The 20,773-nt window shown below is 37.2% G+C and overlaps 1 protein-coding gene across 1 annotated transcript in view; it reads right to left on the bottom strand.

The window, feature by feature from the left end:
* Window positions 1-20,773, bottom strand: part of LOC126273341 (dynein axonemal heavy chain 10) — a 1,458,287-nt gene that overhangs the window by 234,135 nt on the left and 1,203,379 nt on the right. The window contains exons 136-137 of the mRNA XM_049976887.1: window positions 17,799-18,020; window positions 2,263-2,365 (exon numbers count right to left, since the gene is read on the bottom strand). Coding sequence (XP_049832844.1) covers window positions 2,263-2,365; window positions 17,799-18,020 — 325 coding nt within the window. The remainder of the gene's footprint in view (window positions 1-2,262; window positions 2,366-17,798; window positions 18,021-20,773) is intronic.

Raw genomic sequence — 20,773 nt, 5'->3', positions numbered from 1 at the left:
TCTGGCCACATCTTATTAATACCATGACATATTTTGTGAATACATTTTTGTATACTACAGTTTTGGAATTGTCATGACTTCTTGTAAAGGAACTGTTAAACAATGAAAACTCCAGGTGGGAATATCAACAAGGTAGGAAAAAAGAGATTGATACTTACCTTGAGGAAGACACATTAAGTTGCAGGCACATACAATTAAAAGACACATATATAAAGCTTTCAGCCACAGCCTTTATCAGCAAAAGAGAAGCACAGGTCATTAATACACACAAGCAAGCACACCTCATGCACACATGACTGCCAATTCCAGCAGCTCGGGCCAAATGCCTATCTGCAACTTACAGTGTATTCTTTACAGTAAATAGTAGTCGATCTTTTTCTGCATTCTTATAAAGGAATTGTGTGTTTCCCAGATATTCTGTCTGTTGGGAGAATTTCTGCAATTTTCTGCACATGCACTGTGCAGAATCTCTCAGCAGTTGATGTGCCAATCAAAGTCCATGACTCTTGACTTGCTGCCTGATCCAGATATCCAGATTCATGAATCTGCAGTCCCCCTCATGAGACAGTGGCTACATTAGCACAAGCTCAGTAAACTATGGTGTGAGAAGATTTATTGGGGAAAATAGGGAATTCAGTGTTTTATTTCAAGAATATTAAATATTTGATATCCCTGAACCTGAAATTACTGAAATTTTTTGAAGTGAAAATACTAAATGTGTTGAATGCAATCATTATTCATATTTACTGCCAACTAAGAATATTTTATCAGCGAGTGACAGTTATCTGAAACTTAACAATTATGAAGTAATGTTCTGTAAATTAAATGATTAATCTTGAGCATATCGTCACTGAATCCTTATCATCTCTGATTTAATAAATATGAACTTTTGTTCTAAGAGTGAAAATTTTGAAACAGTGACCTGTTCACTGCTCATGATTATAAGCACAATTATGAGAAAATTACTTTGAAGCTACAAAAGAGAAGACGATATTTTTACACAAAAAACACAAAGAAGAGATAGATAGATAGATAGATAGATAGATAGATAGATAGAGAGAGAGAGAGAGAGAGAGAGAGAGAGAGAGAGAAAGGGAGGTGGGGGTTGTAAAAAGCACGAACACCAATTTAAAGAGAAACACTGCACCTCAGTTTGTACCTCAGGACCCTCTACAATCCCTCAAAGTATGTTGCTATCATTTTTACATCTTATGTTCATAACACTATTTCATTTTTTTATATTGTGACAAAATGCTTTCTATACTTAGTTTAAATGAGCACCATAAAAATAAATATTCAGTGTAGTTCTCATTTTACAACATGATTCTCAAGTTTCAAATGAACTTTTTTAAGGCATGTGAGAACATATCTACATTCTCTAAAAAAATCTTTGCCAAGTAATATTGCTTCCATTTCTCTTGCCTAGGCCATTGCAGTTTTATAGTATTACTCCGGCTTTATGAGGCTACTCCTTCACAGCTGCCTGCATCTGATTCAATATGTATATTCATCTAAGTTATGTATCTGTATAGATTGTAGGCCTTGTGAGGACAGATGAAAACTTGCTAAGTATGGAAGAACAGTATCAAATTCCTGTCTGGCAAACCTGAAACACATTTTCAGTGGTTTCCCTAGATGAACCAGAGTGAATGCTAGGATAATTCGTTTGATAATGATGTGATCCACTTCTTACCAAATTCTTGCTCTACTGTTGTTAAGTGATCAATCTCTGAGGACCACAGTATTGACAAAATCTGAAACTCTTGATCTTCTTTCTTTTCGTTCACTATTTTATTTATTTTCAGAAGGATTCATACATATTTCACAAATTTCTGTGCATTTTGAAATATGACATACTTTCTCCATTTTCTATATGATATTATTACTAATTAGATTCCCACAATCACTCTGTTCCTGTTGTGGCATTGAGACAAATGCTCATGTCAGGCTAGATATGACTTCCTTTGCCTTAACAGTGAAATGGGTACAGTGGACACAATATGTTAAATTATACGTTTTAAAATTTTATAAGAATTAAAATTTCAAGTAGTCATCCGTACAGTCAACAAATTAAGGGTTTTCTCAAAAAAATGAGAAGAAAAATAGTAACATAATTAATACAAGTGAAACAGGATGCATGTTTCAATATAAAAAAGTAAAACTATGTTATAGTAATTATTTATCCACTTGCTATGACAAAATCAATATCATATTTTTCTGAGTAGCATTTGTGAATCAATCACATCACCAGTTATAAAGTACCTGCTGCTGAGGGTCAATACAAAGCGGAAAACGACTTGCACGTGTTGTAAGAATGCCATTCTGTACTGACAATTCATCTGGTGGAAGGCCCTCAGATGTCCATCTAGAAAACAGATTTTAAGGTTTACTTTTCACATATTTCACCATAATATATACATTTATCTGCATTTTAATTGAAACATTTTGCTGTTAGATTCCATGTAATTCTTCCGGGTTTATTCTGCATCAGTATGAAAAGTGAACCAATGATATAGTAACTGTTAGAAGTGGCTTTCATAGAGAGCTGAAAGTGGCTGAAATATTGGTTTTCTTTACAGAATGATGTGTTCAAGAAACCAGAAGAATTTTATGGACACTCACTAGAGGCAGACAACACACTGAACATAAATTTTCCTATTAAACACATTATTACTTGAAATAGACTATGGTTCTCTACTGACGAAACTAGACTAATGTATTTGTATGTGTGTGATGTGGGGGCTGGAGGAGGGTGAGATTAGGTGGAGTTCAAGTAGTGAACATTTGAGGGTGGTTTGAAAAGTTCTTGGAAAGGAATAGAAAAAAGTACTTACATTACTGAAACTTTTTTTTATTTTTCAATGCAGTCTCCTTGTAGATTAATGCACTTGGTCCAATGATATTCTTGTGCCTTGATCCCATCTCAAAAATGAGTTTCCTCCAGGCCTCCAAAATAATTGTCAACTCCGGCTATCAAATCTTCGTTTGAAGTGGATCTTCGTCCATCAAGAAAAATTTTCAGTTTTGGCAAGAGACAGAAGTCTGACGGAGCAATATCAGGTGAATAAGGCAGATGCGGCAACGATTCATATTTAAGTTCATGTAACTTTTCCATTGCAAAGGCACAAGTGTGTTGGCGTGCGTCAGAAGTTGTGGCACCCATCTTGCAGACAGTTTTTTCATTTCTAATTCTTCAGTTAAAATGTGGTATATCCTTTCAGATGACATCTGGCAAGCATGAGCAATTTCCCACATTTTCAATCAGCGATCCTCCAGAAACATTATTTGCTCTTTTGCAATGATTTCTGGAGTAGTGACACATCTTGGCCAGTCACTGCGCAGATCATCATGTAAGCTCTCCCAAACAAATGTAAATTCATTTGTCCACTTGGCAACAGCTGAATATGAAGGATCAGAGTTCCCTAGTGTATTCTGAAAATTGGCATGAATGTCTTTTGCTTTCATACCTTTCTTTACAAATACTTAATCGCTGCTTGAATCTTGATTTTTTCAGTCTTTGCAAATCACTACATGGTAACAACATAGCTATGTCACTGCCATGTCACTGACATGGTATGTCAGTGCTCTTGGAAGAGCACTGACATGGCATGTGTTTACAGGCGACAGTCCAATGAATATCAAGTGAACAACTTGTTGTGCTAACGCTGACCTCTCGTGATAATTCCAAGAACTTCTCAAACCACCCTCATGTATAATAAACAAATACAATATAGATATGATATTGCAGTGCCTGCATTACTCCAAATTATAATGCAAAGTTCCTTTGGACATGCATACATCTCCAAAGGGACAAGCATAGCTGTGGCTACAGCCATTATGAAATACCTTAAATATGTTTGCAGTTGCAAATACGGATAACTGTCAGCTGTATAATGGAATGATGACAATGAGAATTTGTTCTGGATCAGTACTTGAACCCAGGTTTCATGCTTATAGTGAGTGAGTGGTTGTCTTACCATTTGGCTACCCAATCATGGTTCATTGCCAGTCTGAAACATCAATTGTTGTCAACCTTGTATCTACAATGTGTACTCATACATCCATTATGTATATTCCCATACAGATAGGCATTTTACTTGGAAGGGTCACTTGCCTGTGTGGACAGATAAAGATGTTATTGCAGGGCCTGTGTGATTCTGAATCATGATGCAAAGTTGAATGAGATGGTGCGGCAATCATTCTTGATAAACGGGATACATAGATTATCCAGTGCAAACAATAACAAATTAAAATATCTCACATAAAAAAACATATGAATGTCATTAATTCTCTGCATAAATAATTCGCTTAAATTTTATAAAAATGTAAAGTCTAATATCCTATCAACAATTACATCAGGCCATCTAGTTCTTGCCAGATAATATAAGAGTAGAATATCTGAAGTAAGCACTATTACATGTCATGGTATGACCATCAGATTTCTTGCACATATCAGAGCTTCACATGTATTCAAGTCCCAGTTCAGCACGAATGTTGTTGCTGTAATTCTATTATACAGTTGATGGTTATCCATATTCACAGTTGCGGATACATTTAATGTATTTTTTAATGGTTATAGTTGCCATAGTACTCTTCCTCCAGACATGCATGCATATCTAAAAGTCTTTGCTTCATAATTCAGAATAACATAGGCAATGCAATATTATATTTATCAGCTGACACCGGGAAAGTGACTTCCAAGTAAAATGTCTCACCTGTACAGGAATATACATAATGGGTGTACACATGTGGTTGATGGCATATGGAAGTTAGGGTCTGGTCGCAAGATGTGCTCAGATAGTCAAGCAGGAAATCTGGGTTCAATTCCTGGTGTGTCACAAATTTTCATTGTTGTCATTCCCTTATATAGCTGATGGTTAACCATATTTGCAACTGCAAATATATTTAATGTAGAGGTAGAACATCAGTCATCATTCTAACGACTTTGCTCCTCTGCAGCACCATGCTATAGTTTTGTTTATTTTTGACTTTTAAGGTGGACCCTTTAAACAATTAATAAACAATGAAAATAATCATGCTTCCATTGAATCTTGAGCCACGTGAGTTTTCCTCCTACAAGCTGCTGATGACAATTGAAAGATGCTTTTTCCACAAGTAACAAACATTTTGGACTATTAACTGCAATATTACTTGCAGAAGGTTTCTATGATTTATTCTGAATATTACTTTAGAAGCTACAGCACAGAAGGCAGATGGTTCCTTGACAGTCGCAGGGAAATTCAAGTCCTCTCTTTGAAGAAGAATTAAGTAGGCAATCAGTTTTCTAAGTTTCTCAGTGAAGGAATTTATTCAAACACTTAGTGTAAGCAACAACCCTATGCAAATATTTTTGTGTCTACTGCAACCAAACAAGGATGATCTACCTACTGCATAAAAACTCTATAAAATTATCCCAATGTTAAGACTTTAAAAAATTGGTAAACAATGGTCCATCTATCAAAACTTAATATTTAATATTCATCTCAAAAGCCTAACAAAGATTATCCACTGCAAACCATAACAAATTAAAACACTCTTGCATAAAAAGACATATAAAGGTCATTTATTCTCTACATAAATAAATTGCTGAAAATTTATACAAATGTAAAACCTCATATCCTATCAAAAATTACATCTGGCCATCTAGTTCTTGCCAGACAATATTAGAGTGGTATATCTGAGATAAGCACTATTACATGTCACGGTATGTCCATCAGATTTGTTGCACAAATCAGAGCTTCACATGTAAGTCATTGAACTTAAACAGATTCATCACAATGGCTACAAGCAAACATCATAGTACTTTAAAACCAGCAACAAGAAAAAGAAGTGGGAGTGGCATAATATGAAAAACAAAATCTGAGTTAAGTCTCAGGCCCTTCAGATTAATGAATTTTGTATTGAATGTTGCTTTGAAATGCTGTGCCACAATAGTGGATCATGAAACACAGAAGCTAATAGTTCTAACAGTTCACAGGCCGACATCAAAATGTATCTTAAGCATCTATAGAAAGTTTTCACAATTTTATGGAGACTTAACTGGAGATTATTTTTTGTGGAGACTTTTATGTTTATTTCCTATGAGAATATACTTATTGATGGCACACTGAGTCGTTTTGTCCAATTTTGGATTATGTACCACCATGAAATTCCCTACAAATACTGTAAACATAGTGTAACAACCACTGACAATTTACTCTCAGACACTATAATCTGCAGTGGTTTCGCTGTAAATTTAACAGCCAATGATTTATATTACCATTATAGTCAAATGTTAACAATGAACTAAACTGGCCAGTTAGATACAATAAATATGTGGTAACTATCAACCACAAGAAGTATCATCTTCAAGTTTGACTTGTAGATTCTTTGATCGAGGTTCTTTGTATGTTTGTCTTTGCACAGTTCTATTAAATGTCCATGCTAAGTGTGTACATGCTACAGTTATCTAATAAAAGTGTTTTTCAATGTATATTGTGCTGATGACTGTTGTTCCTTTGCCATAACTAAAGAGTATTACCATTCATTGGCAACCCCACACTCATTTTCACCTTTTCATCCATTATTTCAGTGACTGTGTGTTGCGTGCACGCTAAGAACAACGAGCCATATGCTATAAGACACAATGAGTTCTGCATTCTTTCATCTCTTTCCACCTGCGGACTGTGACTCTCAAGTGCAGCAACTACCTCATGTCACTGTTAAAATGAAACAAGAACAGTTTCTTCCTCATACAACACATGTTGGGCCCTCAAATCTATCCAGATTCACAATGACATGAACCAAGTGTATCATATTCAGTGTTTCAACATGCTCCTGTTGACTGGTGGCTATTTCCAGTCCACAGCTCATGAACCCTGGGTCACCAGGCCCATACTCAGCAAATGAATGCTGAGCACAGATTTCTTTTCTCACCAGTCCCATTCACTACTTCCACAGCAGTAATGTGATCTGCCCATCTAACATCCAGAATTCTTCTGTAGCACCTCATTTCAAAAACTTATATTCTCATCTTGTCTGAACTGTTTAAAATGCTTTCAGAAAAGACTTCCCAACAAATAAATCTTTATTCAGTGTTAACCATTTACTCTTATTCAAAAACACTTTTCTTGCCATTGTCAATCTACATTTTATATCCTCTCTACTTTGGCCTTCATCAGATATTTTACTGCCCAAATAGTGAAACTCATCTAGTACTTTATGTGTCTTGTTTCCTAATCTAATCCTCTTAGCATCACCTGATTTAATCTGACTACACTCCGTTACTTTTGTTTTACTTCTGCTGATGCTCACCTTATATCCTCCTTTCGAGACACTGTCCATTTCATCGAACTGCTCTTCCAAGCCCTTTGTTGTCTGTGACAGAATTACAATATCATTGGCAAGCCTCAAAGTTTTTATTTCTCCTTCCTGAACCTTAACTTAATCTCCAAATTTTTTCTTTAGTTTCCTTTCCTGCTTCTTCAATTTACAATCTGAGTAACATTGGGGACAGGCTACAACTCTCTATCATTCCCTTCTCAACCCTTGTTTCCCTTTCATGCCCCAAGACTCTTATAAATATCATATGGTTTCCATATCAGTTATAAATAGCCTTTTGGTCAGTGCATTTTAACCATGTTACCTTCAGAATTTTAAAGAGTCAGCATTGTCTAAAGCTTTCTCTAAGTTTACAAATGCTTTAAACATAGGTTTACCTTCCCTTAATCTTTGTTCTAAGAAAAGTCATGGGATTTGTATTCTCTCATGTGTACCTACATTTTTAGGATCCAATGTCATCTTCGTCTTCATCCTTTTTCCCTTCTATAGTTTGCCTTCAAGTTCATTTCTCTTGTATAGCCCCTCTATATACCCTTCTACCTTTCAGCTTTCCCTTGTTTTATTAGTACTGGTTTTACATCTGAGCTCTTGATACTCCTACAGCTGCTTCTCGTTTCTCCATAGGCCTTTTTAATTTTCCCATGGGCAGTGTCTTATTTTTCTCTTGTGAGATATACATCTATATCCCTCGATTTGTCCTCTAGCTATTCCTGCTGAGGTATTTGCCACTTCTTGTCCATCAATTTTTTAGATGTTAGTATTCCCTTTCACCTGTTTCATCAGCTGCATTTTTATATTTTCTTCTTTCATCAATTACATTCAATAGCCCCTGTGATATGCATGGATTTCTACTATCCCTTGTCTTTTTACCTATTTGAGCCTATGCTTCCTTCACTGTTTCATCTCTCAAAGATAACCATTCTTCTACTACTGTGTTCCTTTTCACAGCTGCAATCAATCATTGCCTAATGTGCCCTCTGACCCTCTTAAATAACCTCCTTTTCTTTCAACTTACACATGCCTCATCTCTTAATTTCCCACTATTTTGCTATTTCTTCAGTTTTAATCTACAGTTCATTACAAAAAAATTGCGGTCAGAGTCCGTATCTGTCTCTGGAAATCTCTTACAATTTAAAACCTGATTCTGAAATCTGTGCCTTGCAATTATACTGAATAATCAAATTGAAATCCTCTGGTGTTAACAGGTTCCTCAAAGAGAAATAGTCTCCCTTCATGATTCTTAAGCAATGTTTTAGCAATGATTAAATTATGCTCTGTTCAAAATACTTCTTTCATTCCTTTCCCATGAACCCATATTCATCTACTATTTCCCTTCTCTTCCTTTTTCTACAAACTCCAGTCTTCATCACAATTAAATTTTCATCTCCCTTAACCATCTGAAAAATTTCTTTTACCTCATCATACATTTTTTCAATCTGTTCATTATCTAGAGAGCTAGCTGGCATTTAAACTTGTAGTAATGTTGTGGGTGTTGGTTTAGTGTCTACCTTGGTTGCAAGAATGCATTTATTATGCTGGTCATAATAGCTTACACACATTATTCATTTTCTACTTAGTTAAGGGTTCTAACATTCCATGTTCCAACCTGCAGAATGCCAGTTTTTTATCTTCTGATGATGAGATTCTCCCGACTAGTTTTTTATCTTCTGATGATGACATTCTCCTGACTAGTTATGGAGATATACATGAGAGACTATTTTATCTCATGAAAACTTTAATGTAGATGATGCCTTTGTCATTTAAATGAACATTAGAGCTGCAAACCCTTGTGAAAAATTACTGAGCCTTTTCAAAATGGTGCTCTAGGCATAATCCTAATGTTCTTCTCCATTACAGTCCTTTGAACTGTTTTCTTTCAAGATGTTTAGTGCACAATTTCTGTGATACCTAAGTCCATAAACTAATTATAAAAGGTTATATATTTATGTTGTTGTTCCGAGAAAGGACAACATGTTATTTCTGTTGCTGTTATCTTTGGATAGACCAAAGAACATTTGTAATCTTTTAGGTATTCATACTGTGTATGTATTTCAACTTGATCTCTTTGACAATCACATGGCATTTGCACCTTTTACAGTAATAATGTGTGAGTTACTAAGTGTGGAGTAATCATCAAATGTACACTACTGTAACTGTGCGAAGGCAGAGCATGTTTATATGGACAGTGTTACAACAGTCTATTATGACAATTATATATGTTCTGCATTTTTATGGCTCATATTTGACAGAAATGTATGTCTGATCCAGTGGTTTACAATGTGTAAATATTATGATTTAAAAATAGCGTTTTTCAATTTCTCTGTTGGCTATGATGCTTGTGGATATACTGTAGTCATTTTTTGAACCCTAAAGTTTTATCCTTGAAGATGATTGTAAGAATTGAAACTTCTAGAGAATAAACATAAAATTGTACAGCTGATGGCACAAATACACTTTTTCAAAAAATGTATCAAAATTTTTATACTGTAGTATGGAAGTAATTCATAAAATAACTACAAATTTCATAAGATATTTAAAGAGGTACATTCCATTACATATTAAAGAAACACATTCCATTAGTTGCTAAAACTAAACTAAACTCCATCCAAAGAGGCTTTGGAAGGCCCAATGGTACCAACTGGCCGCCATGTCATCCTCAGTCCACAGGCATCACTGGATGCAGATATGGAGGGGCATGTGGGCAGAACACTGCTCTCTCATTTGTATGTCAGTCTACGCGACTGGAGTAGCTACTTCTCAATCAAGTAGCTCCTCAGTTTTGCCTCACAAGGTGCTGAGTGCACCCCGCTTGCCAAAAGTGCTCGGCAAACTGGATGGTCACCCATCCAAGTGCTAGCCCAGGCCGACAGTGCTTAACTTTGGTGATGTGATGGGAACCGGTCTTACCACTGCGGCAAGGCCATTGGCTCCATTAATTGCTGATGTACCACAATTAACTAATATGGTGTACAGTATGTAACCAGTGGTGGAACACTACATATCAACATACAAGAAAACCTATTGCAATTTAATAGAGTACAGTAATTCCTAAAAATACATAATTTCACAAAGTGTTGTAAGGTTAAAGAACCCCTATATTGTAATTCATATCAGTGTGATCTGGCTTATTTACCATTTATCAACTATACAAAAGTTCACACATTACATCATAATTTAAGAAACAGGTCTTTTATACATCAAAACATGATAATATCACATTTAGTACATGCTTCAGATTACAATAAATCTAAAATTATATTATCATGATGCATAAGCAGAACATTTTTACAGAGGACATTCTATAACAATTGAATACCTGTCTATATGCCAGCCTTGATTTTGCCAAAAATGGGTAACCAGGAATTATAGATAACAAATTAGATGATAATAAACAAAAAGGACAACAGAGAATGCCTGCAAGTGTCCATAATAAACACTCCTTGCAGTATAGACCATTGAACACACAAAGATGCTAAAACATTTCTCTCAAGATCATGTACATGTATCTAACAGTAAGTGAATTATGTGGTAACATAACAACTTATCTGAAGGGAGAGGGTATGGTAACCAAGCAGAATAATTAGGAAACCACTGGTAAATATTCTTACATGACAAGCTCTGAGTGAAAATATTAGCTAATTCAAATGACTTGTTGGTGGAAACAAGAGGAATCTTTTGGCATCTTTGCATGGTCAATAGTATATTCAACAAGGACTGATGATTATGAATACTTTATCTTTCTTTATGTTTATCATCATGTTGCTGCTTACTCATTTTTGTAGAATACTAGATGGGCTTGTATATATACATATTTGTTTGTTACAAAATGTTTGCTTATTCTTCACAATAACATAATTTTTGTTTTATCATAATTTCAGGCATGGACTACATGTGAAACTGTTACAGGGTTTGATGTATAATAGACTTGTTTCTTAGGTAAAATGTAATATGTGTATCTTTACTATAACTAATAAATGACAAATATGTTGGTTCATACCAACATGTATTAGAGAATATGGGCTTTTCAACTTTATAACACTTCATGAAGTTACTTTTTTTTATGAGTTACTAGACTGTATAAAATTATAACAGTTTTCTTCTATGTTCATATATAGTGATCCTTCACTGGTTACATACACTGAAGCACCAAAGAAACTGGTATAGGCACGCTTATTCAAATACAGAGATACGTAAACAGGCAGAATACGACACTGTGGTTGGCAACATCTATATAAGACAAGAAGAGTCTGATGAAGTTTTTAGATTGGTTACTGCTGCTACAATGGCAGTTATCAGGAATTAAGTGAGTATGAATGTGGAGTTCGAGTCAGCATGTGAGTGATGAGGCACGGCATCTCCGAGGTAGCAACGAAGTGGGGATTTCCCAGTATGACCATTTCATGAGTGTACCATGAAAATCAAGAATCCAGTAAAACATCAAATCTCTGACATCCCTTCAGCCGAAAAAAGACTCGCAAGAATGGGACCAACAACAACTAAAGAGAATTGTTCAACATGACAGAAGTGCAACACTTCCACAAATTGCTGCAGATTTCAATGCTGGATCATCAACAAGTGCCAAGGTGTGAACCATTAAATGAAACATCATAGGTATGGATTTTCAGACCTGAAGGCCCACTCGTGTACCCTTGATAACTGCATGACACAAAGCTTTACGCCTTGCTTGGGCCTGTCAACACCAACATTTGACTGTTGATGACTGGAAACAGGTCGTCTGGTCAGATGAATCTCATTTCAAATTGTATTGAGCAGATGGATGTGTACAGTTATGGAGACAACATCACGAATCCATGGACCCTGCATGTCAGCAGGGGACTGTAAGAGCTGGTGGAGGTTCTGTAATGGTGTGGAGCATGTGCAGTTGGAGTGATATGGGACCCCTGATACGTCTTGATATGACTCTGATAGGTGACATGTATATAAGCATCCTGTTTGATCACCTCCATCCATTCATGTTCATTGCGCATTCTGACAGACTTGGACAATTCCAGCAGGACAATGCTACACCCCACACATCCAGAATTGCTACAGAGTGGCTCCACAAACACTGTTCTGTGTTCAAATACTTCCGCTGGCCACCACACTCCCTATATATGAACATTATTGAGTACACATGGGATGTCTTGCAACATGCTGTTCCACCCCCCTCATACAGATTTATGGACAGGTTTGCAGGATTCCCTCCAGCACTACTTCAGCCATTTGTCAAGTCCATGATACTGTTACAGATTTATGGACAGCCTTGCAGAATTCATGGTATCAATTCCCTCCAGCACTAATTGAGACATTAGTCAAGTCCATCCATGCCACGTTGTGTTGCAGCACTTCAGCGTGTTCGTGGCGTCCCTATACCATATTAGGCAGGTGTACCAGTTTCTTTGGCTCTTCAGTGTATTATGCACTACATTAATTAAGTCTGAGATACCAGCAATTAATAGAACTTTCTTTTTAATTATCAAATGAAAGTAGTACTTATTGTATCAATTACTTCCAATTTTGTCATTATTATCAGCAGCAGCAGCACCATAATCAGCGTCTTGAACAGTTTCCAGCCCCAGGGTGGGTGTGACTGGAAAATAAGACTCACCAAGTAGTCGTATTTTGCAACCATATTTTTGTTCACTCTGGCCCAGCCCTCATCTCTTTTTTCAGCACACTCCTCCATGCCTTTCAGCTGTTTATCCCTTAGTCTTTGGCTTGGTCATTTCCTTTGTACTCCATTTCATGTATCTCCTTGGCAGTCCTCTTGTTTTGCATTCTCTTAAAGTGTCCATACCATCTTAGCCTTGATTTTATGTCCTGCTCTGCAAGGGTCCCTCTTTCACAATTTCTCCTACTCTATCATTCCTCAACATCACTTCCAATGTATTGTATAAAAATTTTAATATGTTTGCTTAAGTATCATTTGATCACTGAATACTTAGTATAAAATACATGAATACAGCATCCTGGCAACTACAAACAGTTTTTGTGGTATTGTCAAAGGTATACTCACAGCTAACATTGCAGAACTGTTGATGACAGAATGGAAGAGGTACATCACATTACTTGCTGGCATACAAGATTTAACTCATCTATTGAGTATTCATGGTAATGTTACTGTCAAATGATATGTGATATGTATCATTATGGTCTGGATTCTGCCCAAATGTGTTTGTAGAGTATAGTGGGTGGCCATATGTGTGTAAGATGAATTCAAGATGTACACAATATAGAACTTGTGGTACATAAACTGATGTCACACATGTAAGTAGAATTATCATGTGGTCATTTTAACCCTGTGGTGCAGTTTTCCACTGCAATGGACAGTTGTTAGCATCACTTGTTTGGCATTTTCAATCTGTCCTGAGGTTGCAAATGAATGCAGGCAACAGCACAAGTAGGGAATATCCACTGGAGTGGATAGCATGCATTTGCAGGCTTAGGACTGATTAAAAACACCAAAGAAGCAACATGAACAGTGCAATGAACAGCTTCACTGTAGGGTCAATGTGATCTGTGTAATGTTTTATATCTGCAAAGTCATGTATGTAGATTATGTTATTCTCTTCCATGTTAGTATGTTTGCATTTCAGGTGCTTCAAAATGACTCAAAGTAGAAATTAGGTGATCATATGAATTAAATAAAGAACAGAAATATACAGCCTACAATGGACCAGACTATCAATTGCAAAATATTTATAGGCTGTTGATGAAATGAAATTTTAACACAGGTAACTGTTATTTTATGACAAATGTTGAGCCAACTGTAGGTGATAATTAGCAGCTATTTTATCTGATCAAGGAATCAGCATAGTTTTCCAACTAGCATATTTTCTATTGATTTTTTTTTTTTACTATGTTAAACTGAGCTCGAGTATACAAAATAGTTTAAATGCATTCATTGATAGTTAATTATTACTGCACTTTCCAACAGTGCTTCACTTTTTGTACACGCATCTTGCTCATTTCATACCTCTGTAGAATCATTTTCAAACTGGTACTTGCAGAACACAGTGAATCTATGAAACATAAACATCAAGACAGATAATTTCATATCCACACAGAAACAGAAATGGCTCAATATCGAGAGGATAAATTCTCCCATGTTAAATATCAAGGGCCTTGGAGACATAAGGTATTTTGTGAGTGCCAAGGTCACGTAATCTGACAATGTGCTTGCATCACTGAAGTTGGAGCCTTAAAGTATTTTCTGGGTGACAAGGACAAGCAATCTGACAAAGTGTTTACATCATGGAAGCTGACTTCATGACAGCAAGGACTCCATTGGAAGTAGGTGGCAATTAGGTGTCAATAGCTAAAATGCAAGGTAACACTAATTATCAGTTCAAAGAACTACATGGAGTTCTGATGTAGACCAGGTTTGGTAGTTGAGCAGATGGTTATACTGTCAATACGTTAACCCAATTCGAGGATGAGTCAAATGAAAACCTTAAATTTGTAATAACAAATCAAAATTTCATGTTGTTATCCTGTAAGTTGGTAAGCATGCTACAAATAGCGTTCAGAATGGACTGTAGGTGGCAACATAGTGCAGATTCACACGTACCGTCACAGTATCAGTATAAAGATGGCCGTCCCACATCCGACTTGCACCAGGGAAGAACAGCATGCTGTTATTCAGCTTTTGTGTAGTGACGGTGTGAAACCTATTGTCATTCATCAACGAATGAAGGATCAGTACGGTGATGCATGTTTGTCACAGCATCAAGTCTACGAATGGAGTAGGAAGTTTGCAAATAGTGTGACTTCAGTGGAAGATGCTCCTCGTCCAAGTCAGGCACAACGAGTTGTGACTCCACAGAACATTGCAGCAGTTGAAGCCATAGTGAAGGAAAACTGCCAAATGACACTGAATGGCATTGCAGCAAGTGTACAGATTAATCACGGGTCAGCACACCACACTGCGCATGATGTGCTCCAGTTTCACAAAGTGTCTGCAAGATGGGTGCCACAGCAGCTGACTCCTGAAATGAGAGAACGACGTGTTGATGCTTGTGAAGAACTTCTTCGGCGCTTTGAATGAGAAGGTGATGGCTTCCTTGCAAGAATCGTTACTGGGGACAAAACCTGGGTTCACTTCCACCAACCGGAAATGAACAGAGCGAGCAAGGAATGGCAGCATTCCTCGTCACCAAAACCAAAGAAGTTTCGAACAGAACCATAAGCAGAGAAGGTTATGCTGACTCTCTTTTGGGACAAAAAAGACACCATTTTGGAGCATTACATGCCTAGAGGGACCACTGTCACCAGTGCATCATACACAGATCTCCAGAAAAAAATCATTTGTGGCCTGTAATAAAATCAAAGAGACGCGGATTGCTGTCAGCAGGTGTACTTTTGTAACATGAGAATGCAAGGCCCCACACAGCCCATACAACAGTTGCAACAATCACAGACCTGCATTTTGAGTGTCTTCCTCATTCACCATACTCACCAGACCTTGCACCAAGTGATTTCCATATGTTTGGACCACTCAAGGACACAATGGGAGGAAAGAAGATCCATTCTAATCAAGATGTGCGCCACACAGTGCACGAGTGGAGGATTTGCATTGAGCGCAGGGGAAATTATGTTGAAAATTGATACAGCTTTGTACCACTTCTGCACAATAAATAATATTTTAAAAAATATTTAAGGTTTCCATTTTTTACTCATCCTTGTACAGCAACAAACACACAAATATTTATTGATAAATGGCTATGTGAATCCAGAGATATCTCAAAGGAATTATGATCAATAAGCTGATTCACATAAATATCATCAAAGAGACATCTGGTTTCATAAATGCTAATTGGTGAGGTTCTGATAAGATATTGTACACAAGTTAAAATATCATCTTATCCAAAACTGTAACCTGATAACATTTATGAAAAAAGAAGAAACAATTTCTCTAAACAAGCAGGGAAGTGTACTGGATGGCTGGTTTTCAAGTCTAGAATCCAGAAAACTGTCTCAGTTATTGATTTATACTAAGCTTTAAAAGAAGAATAGGCATATTCAAACATAACTATTATTAACAAATACAATCTACCTAACAGTTGGTATTTCCATCTTTGACACAAATAACAGAGGCAAAATGTCATAGCATGAAAGCAATGAGGCCTTGGTAGGTCACTGAAGGGAATTAGCACCTCATTTGGACACTAAAGTCATCTAATTCCTTTAAATTACAAGGAGAGGAGTGATGAGACATCCTAGATTTATCTGATCGGGTTCAGATCTGGTGAGTTGGAGGGGGGGTGGGGGTGGGGGCGAAAGGTACATCAATTGGTGGAAGTTGCCACTGTGTTCCTCAAACCACACTCCTGGCTTTGTGATGTGGCATGTTACATTGCTGAAAAGTGCCACTGCCATCAGTAAACATGATTGTTAAGTTGCCACTGTGTTCCTCAAACCACACTCCTGGCTTTGTGATGTGGCATGTTACATTGCTGAAAAGTGCCACTGCCATCAGTAAACATGATTGTTATGAAGGTTATATGTGGTCTGCAATATGTGTATGACGCTCCTTAGTCATCAAAGTGCTTGCACAATCTCCATTGGACCCATGGATGCCCATGTGAATGTTCCCCAGAGCATAATGGACCTGCTGCCAGCTTGTCTCCCTCCCACCAGCATGATGAAGAAGGTATCAGGAGTCATCAGACCATGAAACACTCTACCACTGTGCCAAAGTCAAGTGCTGATGATCACCTGCCCATTCCAGTCATAGTTGCCAATAGTGTGGTGTTAACATTGGCACTTGCTTGGGTCATCAGCCCATCATTAGGAGTGTTTGGTGTGTTCAGACACACTTGTACTGTGCCCGGCATTACAGTATGATGATAGTTCCACCACAGTTTGGTGCCTGTCCTGTTTTACCATTCTGCCCAGCCTATGATGTCCAACATGTGTAATGAGGGGTGGCCATCCAACCCCATGACATCTGGATGTGGTTTCACCTCGGCTTCGCCATGTGTTAAAGGCATTCACCACATCACTCCTCAAACACCCAACATGCTGTGCAATCTCCAAAATGCTAGTGCCAAGCCTCCAGGCTATCACAGTAACCTGTCAGTCAACTCAGATAGATAATGTGGTTTCCACATTTTACACACAGACAGCACATTCATTGATACTACATGCATCATGTATGTGTCTGACTAGAAGTCTTTCCTCACCAGGTGATGCTGCTATTGCCTGGATGTATTTAAATCAATAGCACGTCAGTGATCATAATGCTCTGGCAGATCAGTGTATATGCTGCTCTGTAGAAAACCAATTATTTCTCTCAGATTTTATAAGTTACAGACACATTTAAGAAAATCACAGCAAAAGTTTCATCACTGAGCATGTTTTTCCCTGAAATGTTAAATTTAAACATTTGACATTTGCACAGGATATACAGTAACTGACACTATTATCTAACATCCTCAAGAAAAGGCAACTGAAATTTCAAAATTTGAGACACTCACTTGCTAATTTCGACATCATCTGAAAGGTGTGCTTCCACTTTAAACACATCTGCAAGTGGTATCTCCCGCTGCCTCAGATCTGCTAACCAATCATCATACACCATGCGACGTCGGAATTCCCAGCTGAATGGAGCAGTATAGCACAAGAATGAGGAGCTCAGCAGGCAGTTGCCAACAAGTCGTTCTCTTTCGATGTGGAGATTTGCCAAATCCCGTTTCCACCTGCATTGGAATCAATACTCAGACAGTTACTATCTCTTTGATTTCCTAATACTGATTTCACAGATACAATTTATTTAATTTGTTAGCAAAACACATAATTATAGTTCAACTGCATACCAGAAAAAAAATTTAAAAGCAAACGGAAAACTGATATAATGATTCTAACATCAGTACATAGATTAACTGGAAAATTTGTTTTCAATGTATAATAATAATACTATATTCCTTAGCAAGGTGACAGAGTCAGAAATATTGGATATTTTATATGGAGATAAGGTCACTTCTGTTACACTGAAAATAATATGTACATGAAAATCCTATGCATGCCAATCTTCTTCTTCTTCTTAACTGTCACTCTGACCTGGCAAGCATGTTTTTGTCTACATTCCTTCAAGGTTCTTTAAGGAATACTTAAGACCAACACTTAAGGAAATGCAAAGCAGCACTTTACTATGCAGGTATTTTAATATTGACTTGTCTTTAAAATGCTACTATCTGCAACACAAAAACCACAGAGATACCCAAATAATTCCAGTAACATAGTCTGCAATTGATGATGTCATTATTAACATAAACATCTGATTAGCGAAAACATGATACATTGTATTATGTTCTTTATACTATGTATTGCATGAATACATTTTCTATTATTTAATTCTGTATGTAAAAAATATGAACTGAGTATCTACAATCAATAAATTCAACATGTCATCTTCAACACCAAAAAATTTTAATAATTTGTAATAGTGTTCTTATGAGTTTGTGGTAGGCTGAAGGAAAGTTATCAAAATCAGTAGTTTCTTAGGCAGATTTTTGTGGTGCTGTTGTTTTCATGTAAAATTAGTGAATACAAAATTCTGGAAAAAAACTATTGATTACTGATAATATAACAATATAAACAGTCCTGTAGATAATGATCTTTTATATGATTCCCAAAGTACTTAAACACAGCAAATAATGTGTCTATAGCATTGGAACATCTATAAATGATTGTAATAAAATTAACTATCTTAGCTATAATTTTCACATTTACAATTAAATTGTTAAAGTGATTCATTTTATGAAATTCTGCATAGATATCAGGTCCTGTTAAAATTCATTTTATGTCAAACATTCTCCTCCTGAATGAGATTTTCACTCTGCAGCAGAGTGTGCACTGATATAAAACTTCATGGCAGATCAAAACTGTGTGCCGGACCGAGACTCAAACTTGGGACTTTTGCTTTTGCGGGCAAGTATTCTACCATCTGAGCTACCCAAGCATGACTCACCTCCACAGCTTTACTTCTGCCAGTACCTAGTCTCCTACTTTCCTAACTTCACAGAAGCTCTCCAGTGAAACTTGCAGAACTAGCACTCCTGGAAGAAGGATATTGCAGAGACATGGCTTAGCCACAGCCTGGGGGATGTTTCCAAAGTGAGATTTTCACTCTGCAGTGGACTGTGCACTGATATGAAACTTCCTGGCAGTTTAAAACTGATACTCAAGCTCGGGACCTTTGCCTTTTGCGGACAAGTGCTCTACCATCTTAGCTACCCAACCATGACTCACACCCCATCTCCACAGCTTTAGTTCCGCCAGTACCTCGTCTCCTACTTTCCAAACTTCACAGAAGCTCTCCTGCGAACCTTGAAGAACTAGCACTCCTGGAAGAAAGGATATTACAGAGACATGGCCTAGCCATAGCCTGGGGGATGTTTCCAAAGTGAGATTTTCACTCTGCAGTGGAGTGTGCACTGATATGAAACTCCCTGGCAGATTAAAACTGTGTGCTGGATCGAGGCATGAACTCGGGACCTTTTCCTTTTGAGGGCAAGTGCTCTACCATCTGAGCCACCCAAGCATGACTCACTCCCCATCCCCACAGCCTGACTTCCACCAGGTTCACAGGAGAGCTTATGTGAAGTTTGGAAAGTAGGAGACAAGGTAATGGTTGAAGTAAAGCAGCGGGAGGCGGGGCGTGAGTCGTGCTTGGGTAGTTCAGATGGTAGAGCACTTGCCCGCGAAAGGCAAAGGTCCTGAGTTTGAGTCTTGGTCCGGCACACAGTTTTAATCTGCCAGGAAGTTTCATTCTCCTCCTTTTTGTAAAGCATTATGTCACATTTGGATATTTTTGAATACATTTGTTTTCATTCTAACTAAATGAAGTGACTTAATAATACACTTTTAATCAACCAGGAGAGCACTCTGCCGACCAGCATGTCAACCTTGGAAATAAGGAAAAAACTGGCGAAGTGCAACATCTGTAGCACTGAACTGAATGGAGCAGATATGTGGGCTTTGAGGAAAATTGAGAAAAAATACTTAGAAAGTTCTTAAGTGTGGTGCTGGAGAGGAATAGAACAGAACACGTGGACAGATCAGGCAACAAATGATGATGCACTGAGAAAAGTATGAGTGAACAAAAGTATTCTGAATATAATTATTCAGAAGAAGGCCAACTGGACTGGACTCATACTTAGATATGAGGGGCTCATACACAATGCCATTGAACGGGAGGTCAGAGGAACTACAGGATAAGGAAGAAGAAGAATACAAAATCCAAATGACATGAAAGATGCAAGATGATACAGCAGACTAAAGAAAGAAGCTGAAGAGATGGAACACTGGCATTAGAAATTGTCCATACAAAGACACTGACCTCCCACTAAGCACAGTATGACATAATAATAATTACAATATTATGAAAACGATAGACTACTACTCATCTTATAGGGGAGATGCTGGGTTCATATGGTGAGCAGCAACCTTG

The sequence above is a fragment of the Schistocerca gregaria genome, chromosome 5 (genome assembly GCF_023897955.1).
Source record: "Schistocerca gregaria isolate iqSchGreg1 chromosome 5, iqSchGreg1.2, whole genome shotgun sequence".
NCBI classification, from domain to species: Eukaryota; Metazoa; Arthropoda; class Insecta; order Orthoptera; family Acrididae; genus Schistocerca; species Schistocerca gregaria.
Note: the sequence above shows the minus strand (reverse complement) of the source record. Positions and strands in the feature narration are given on the sequence as shown.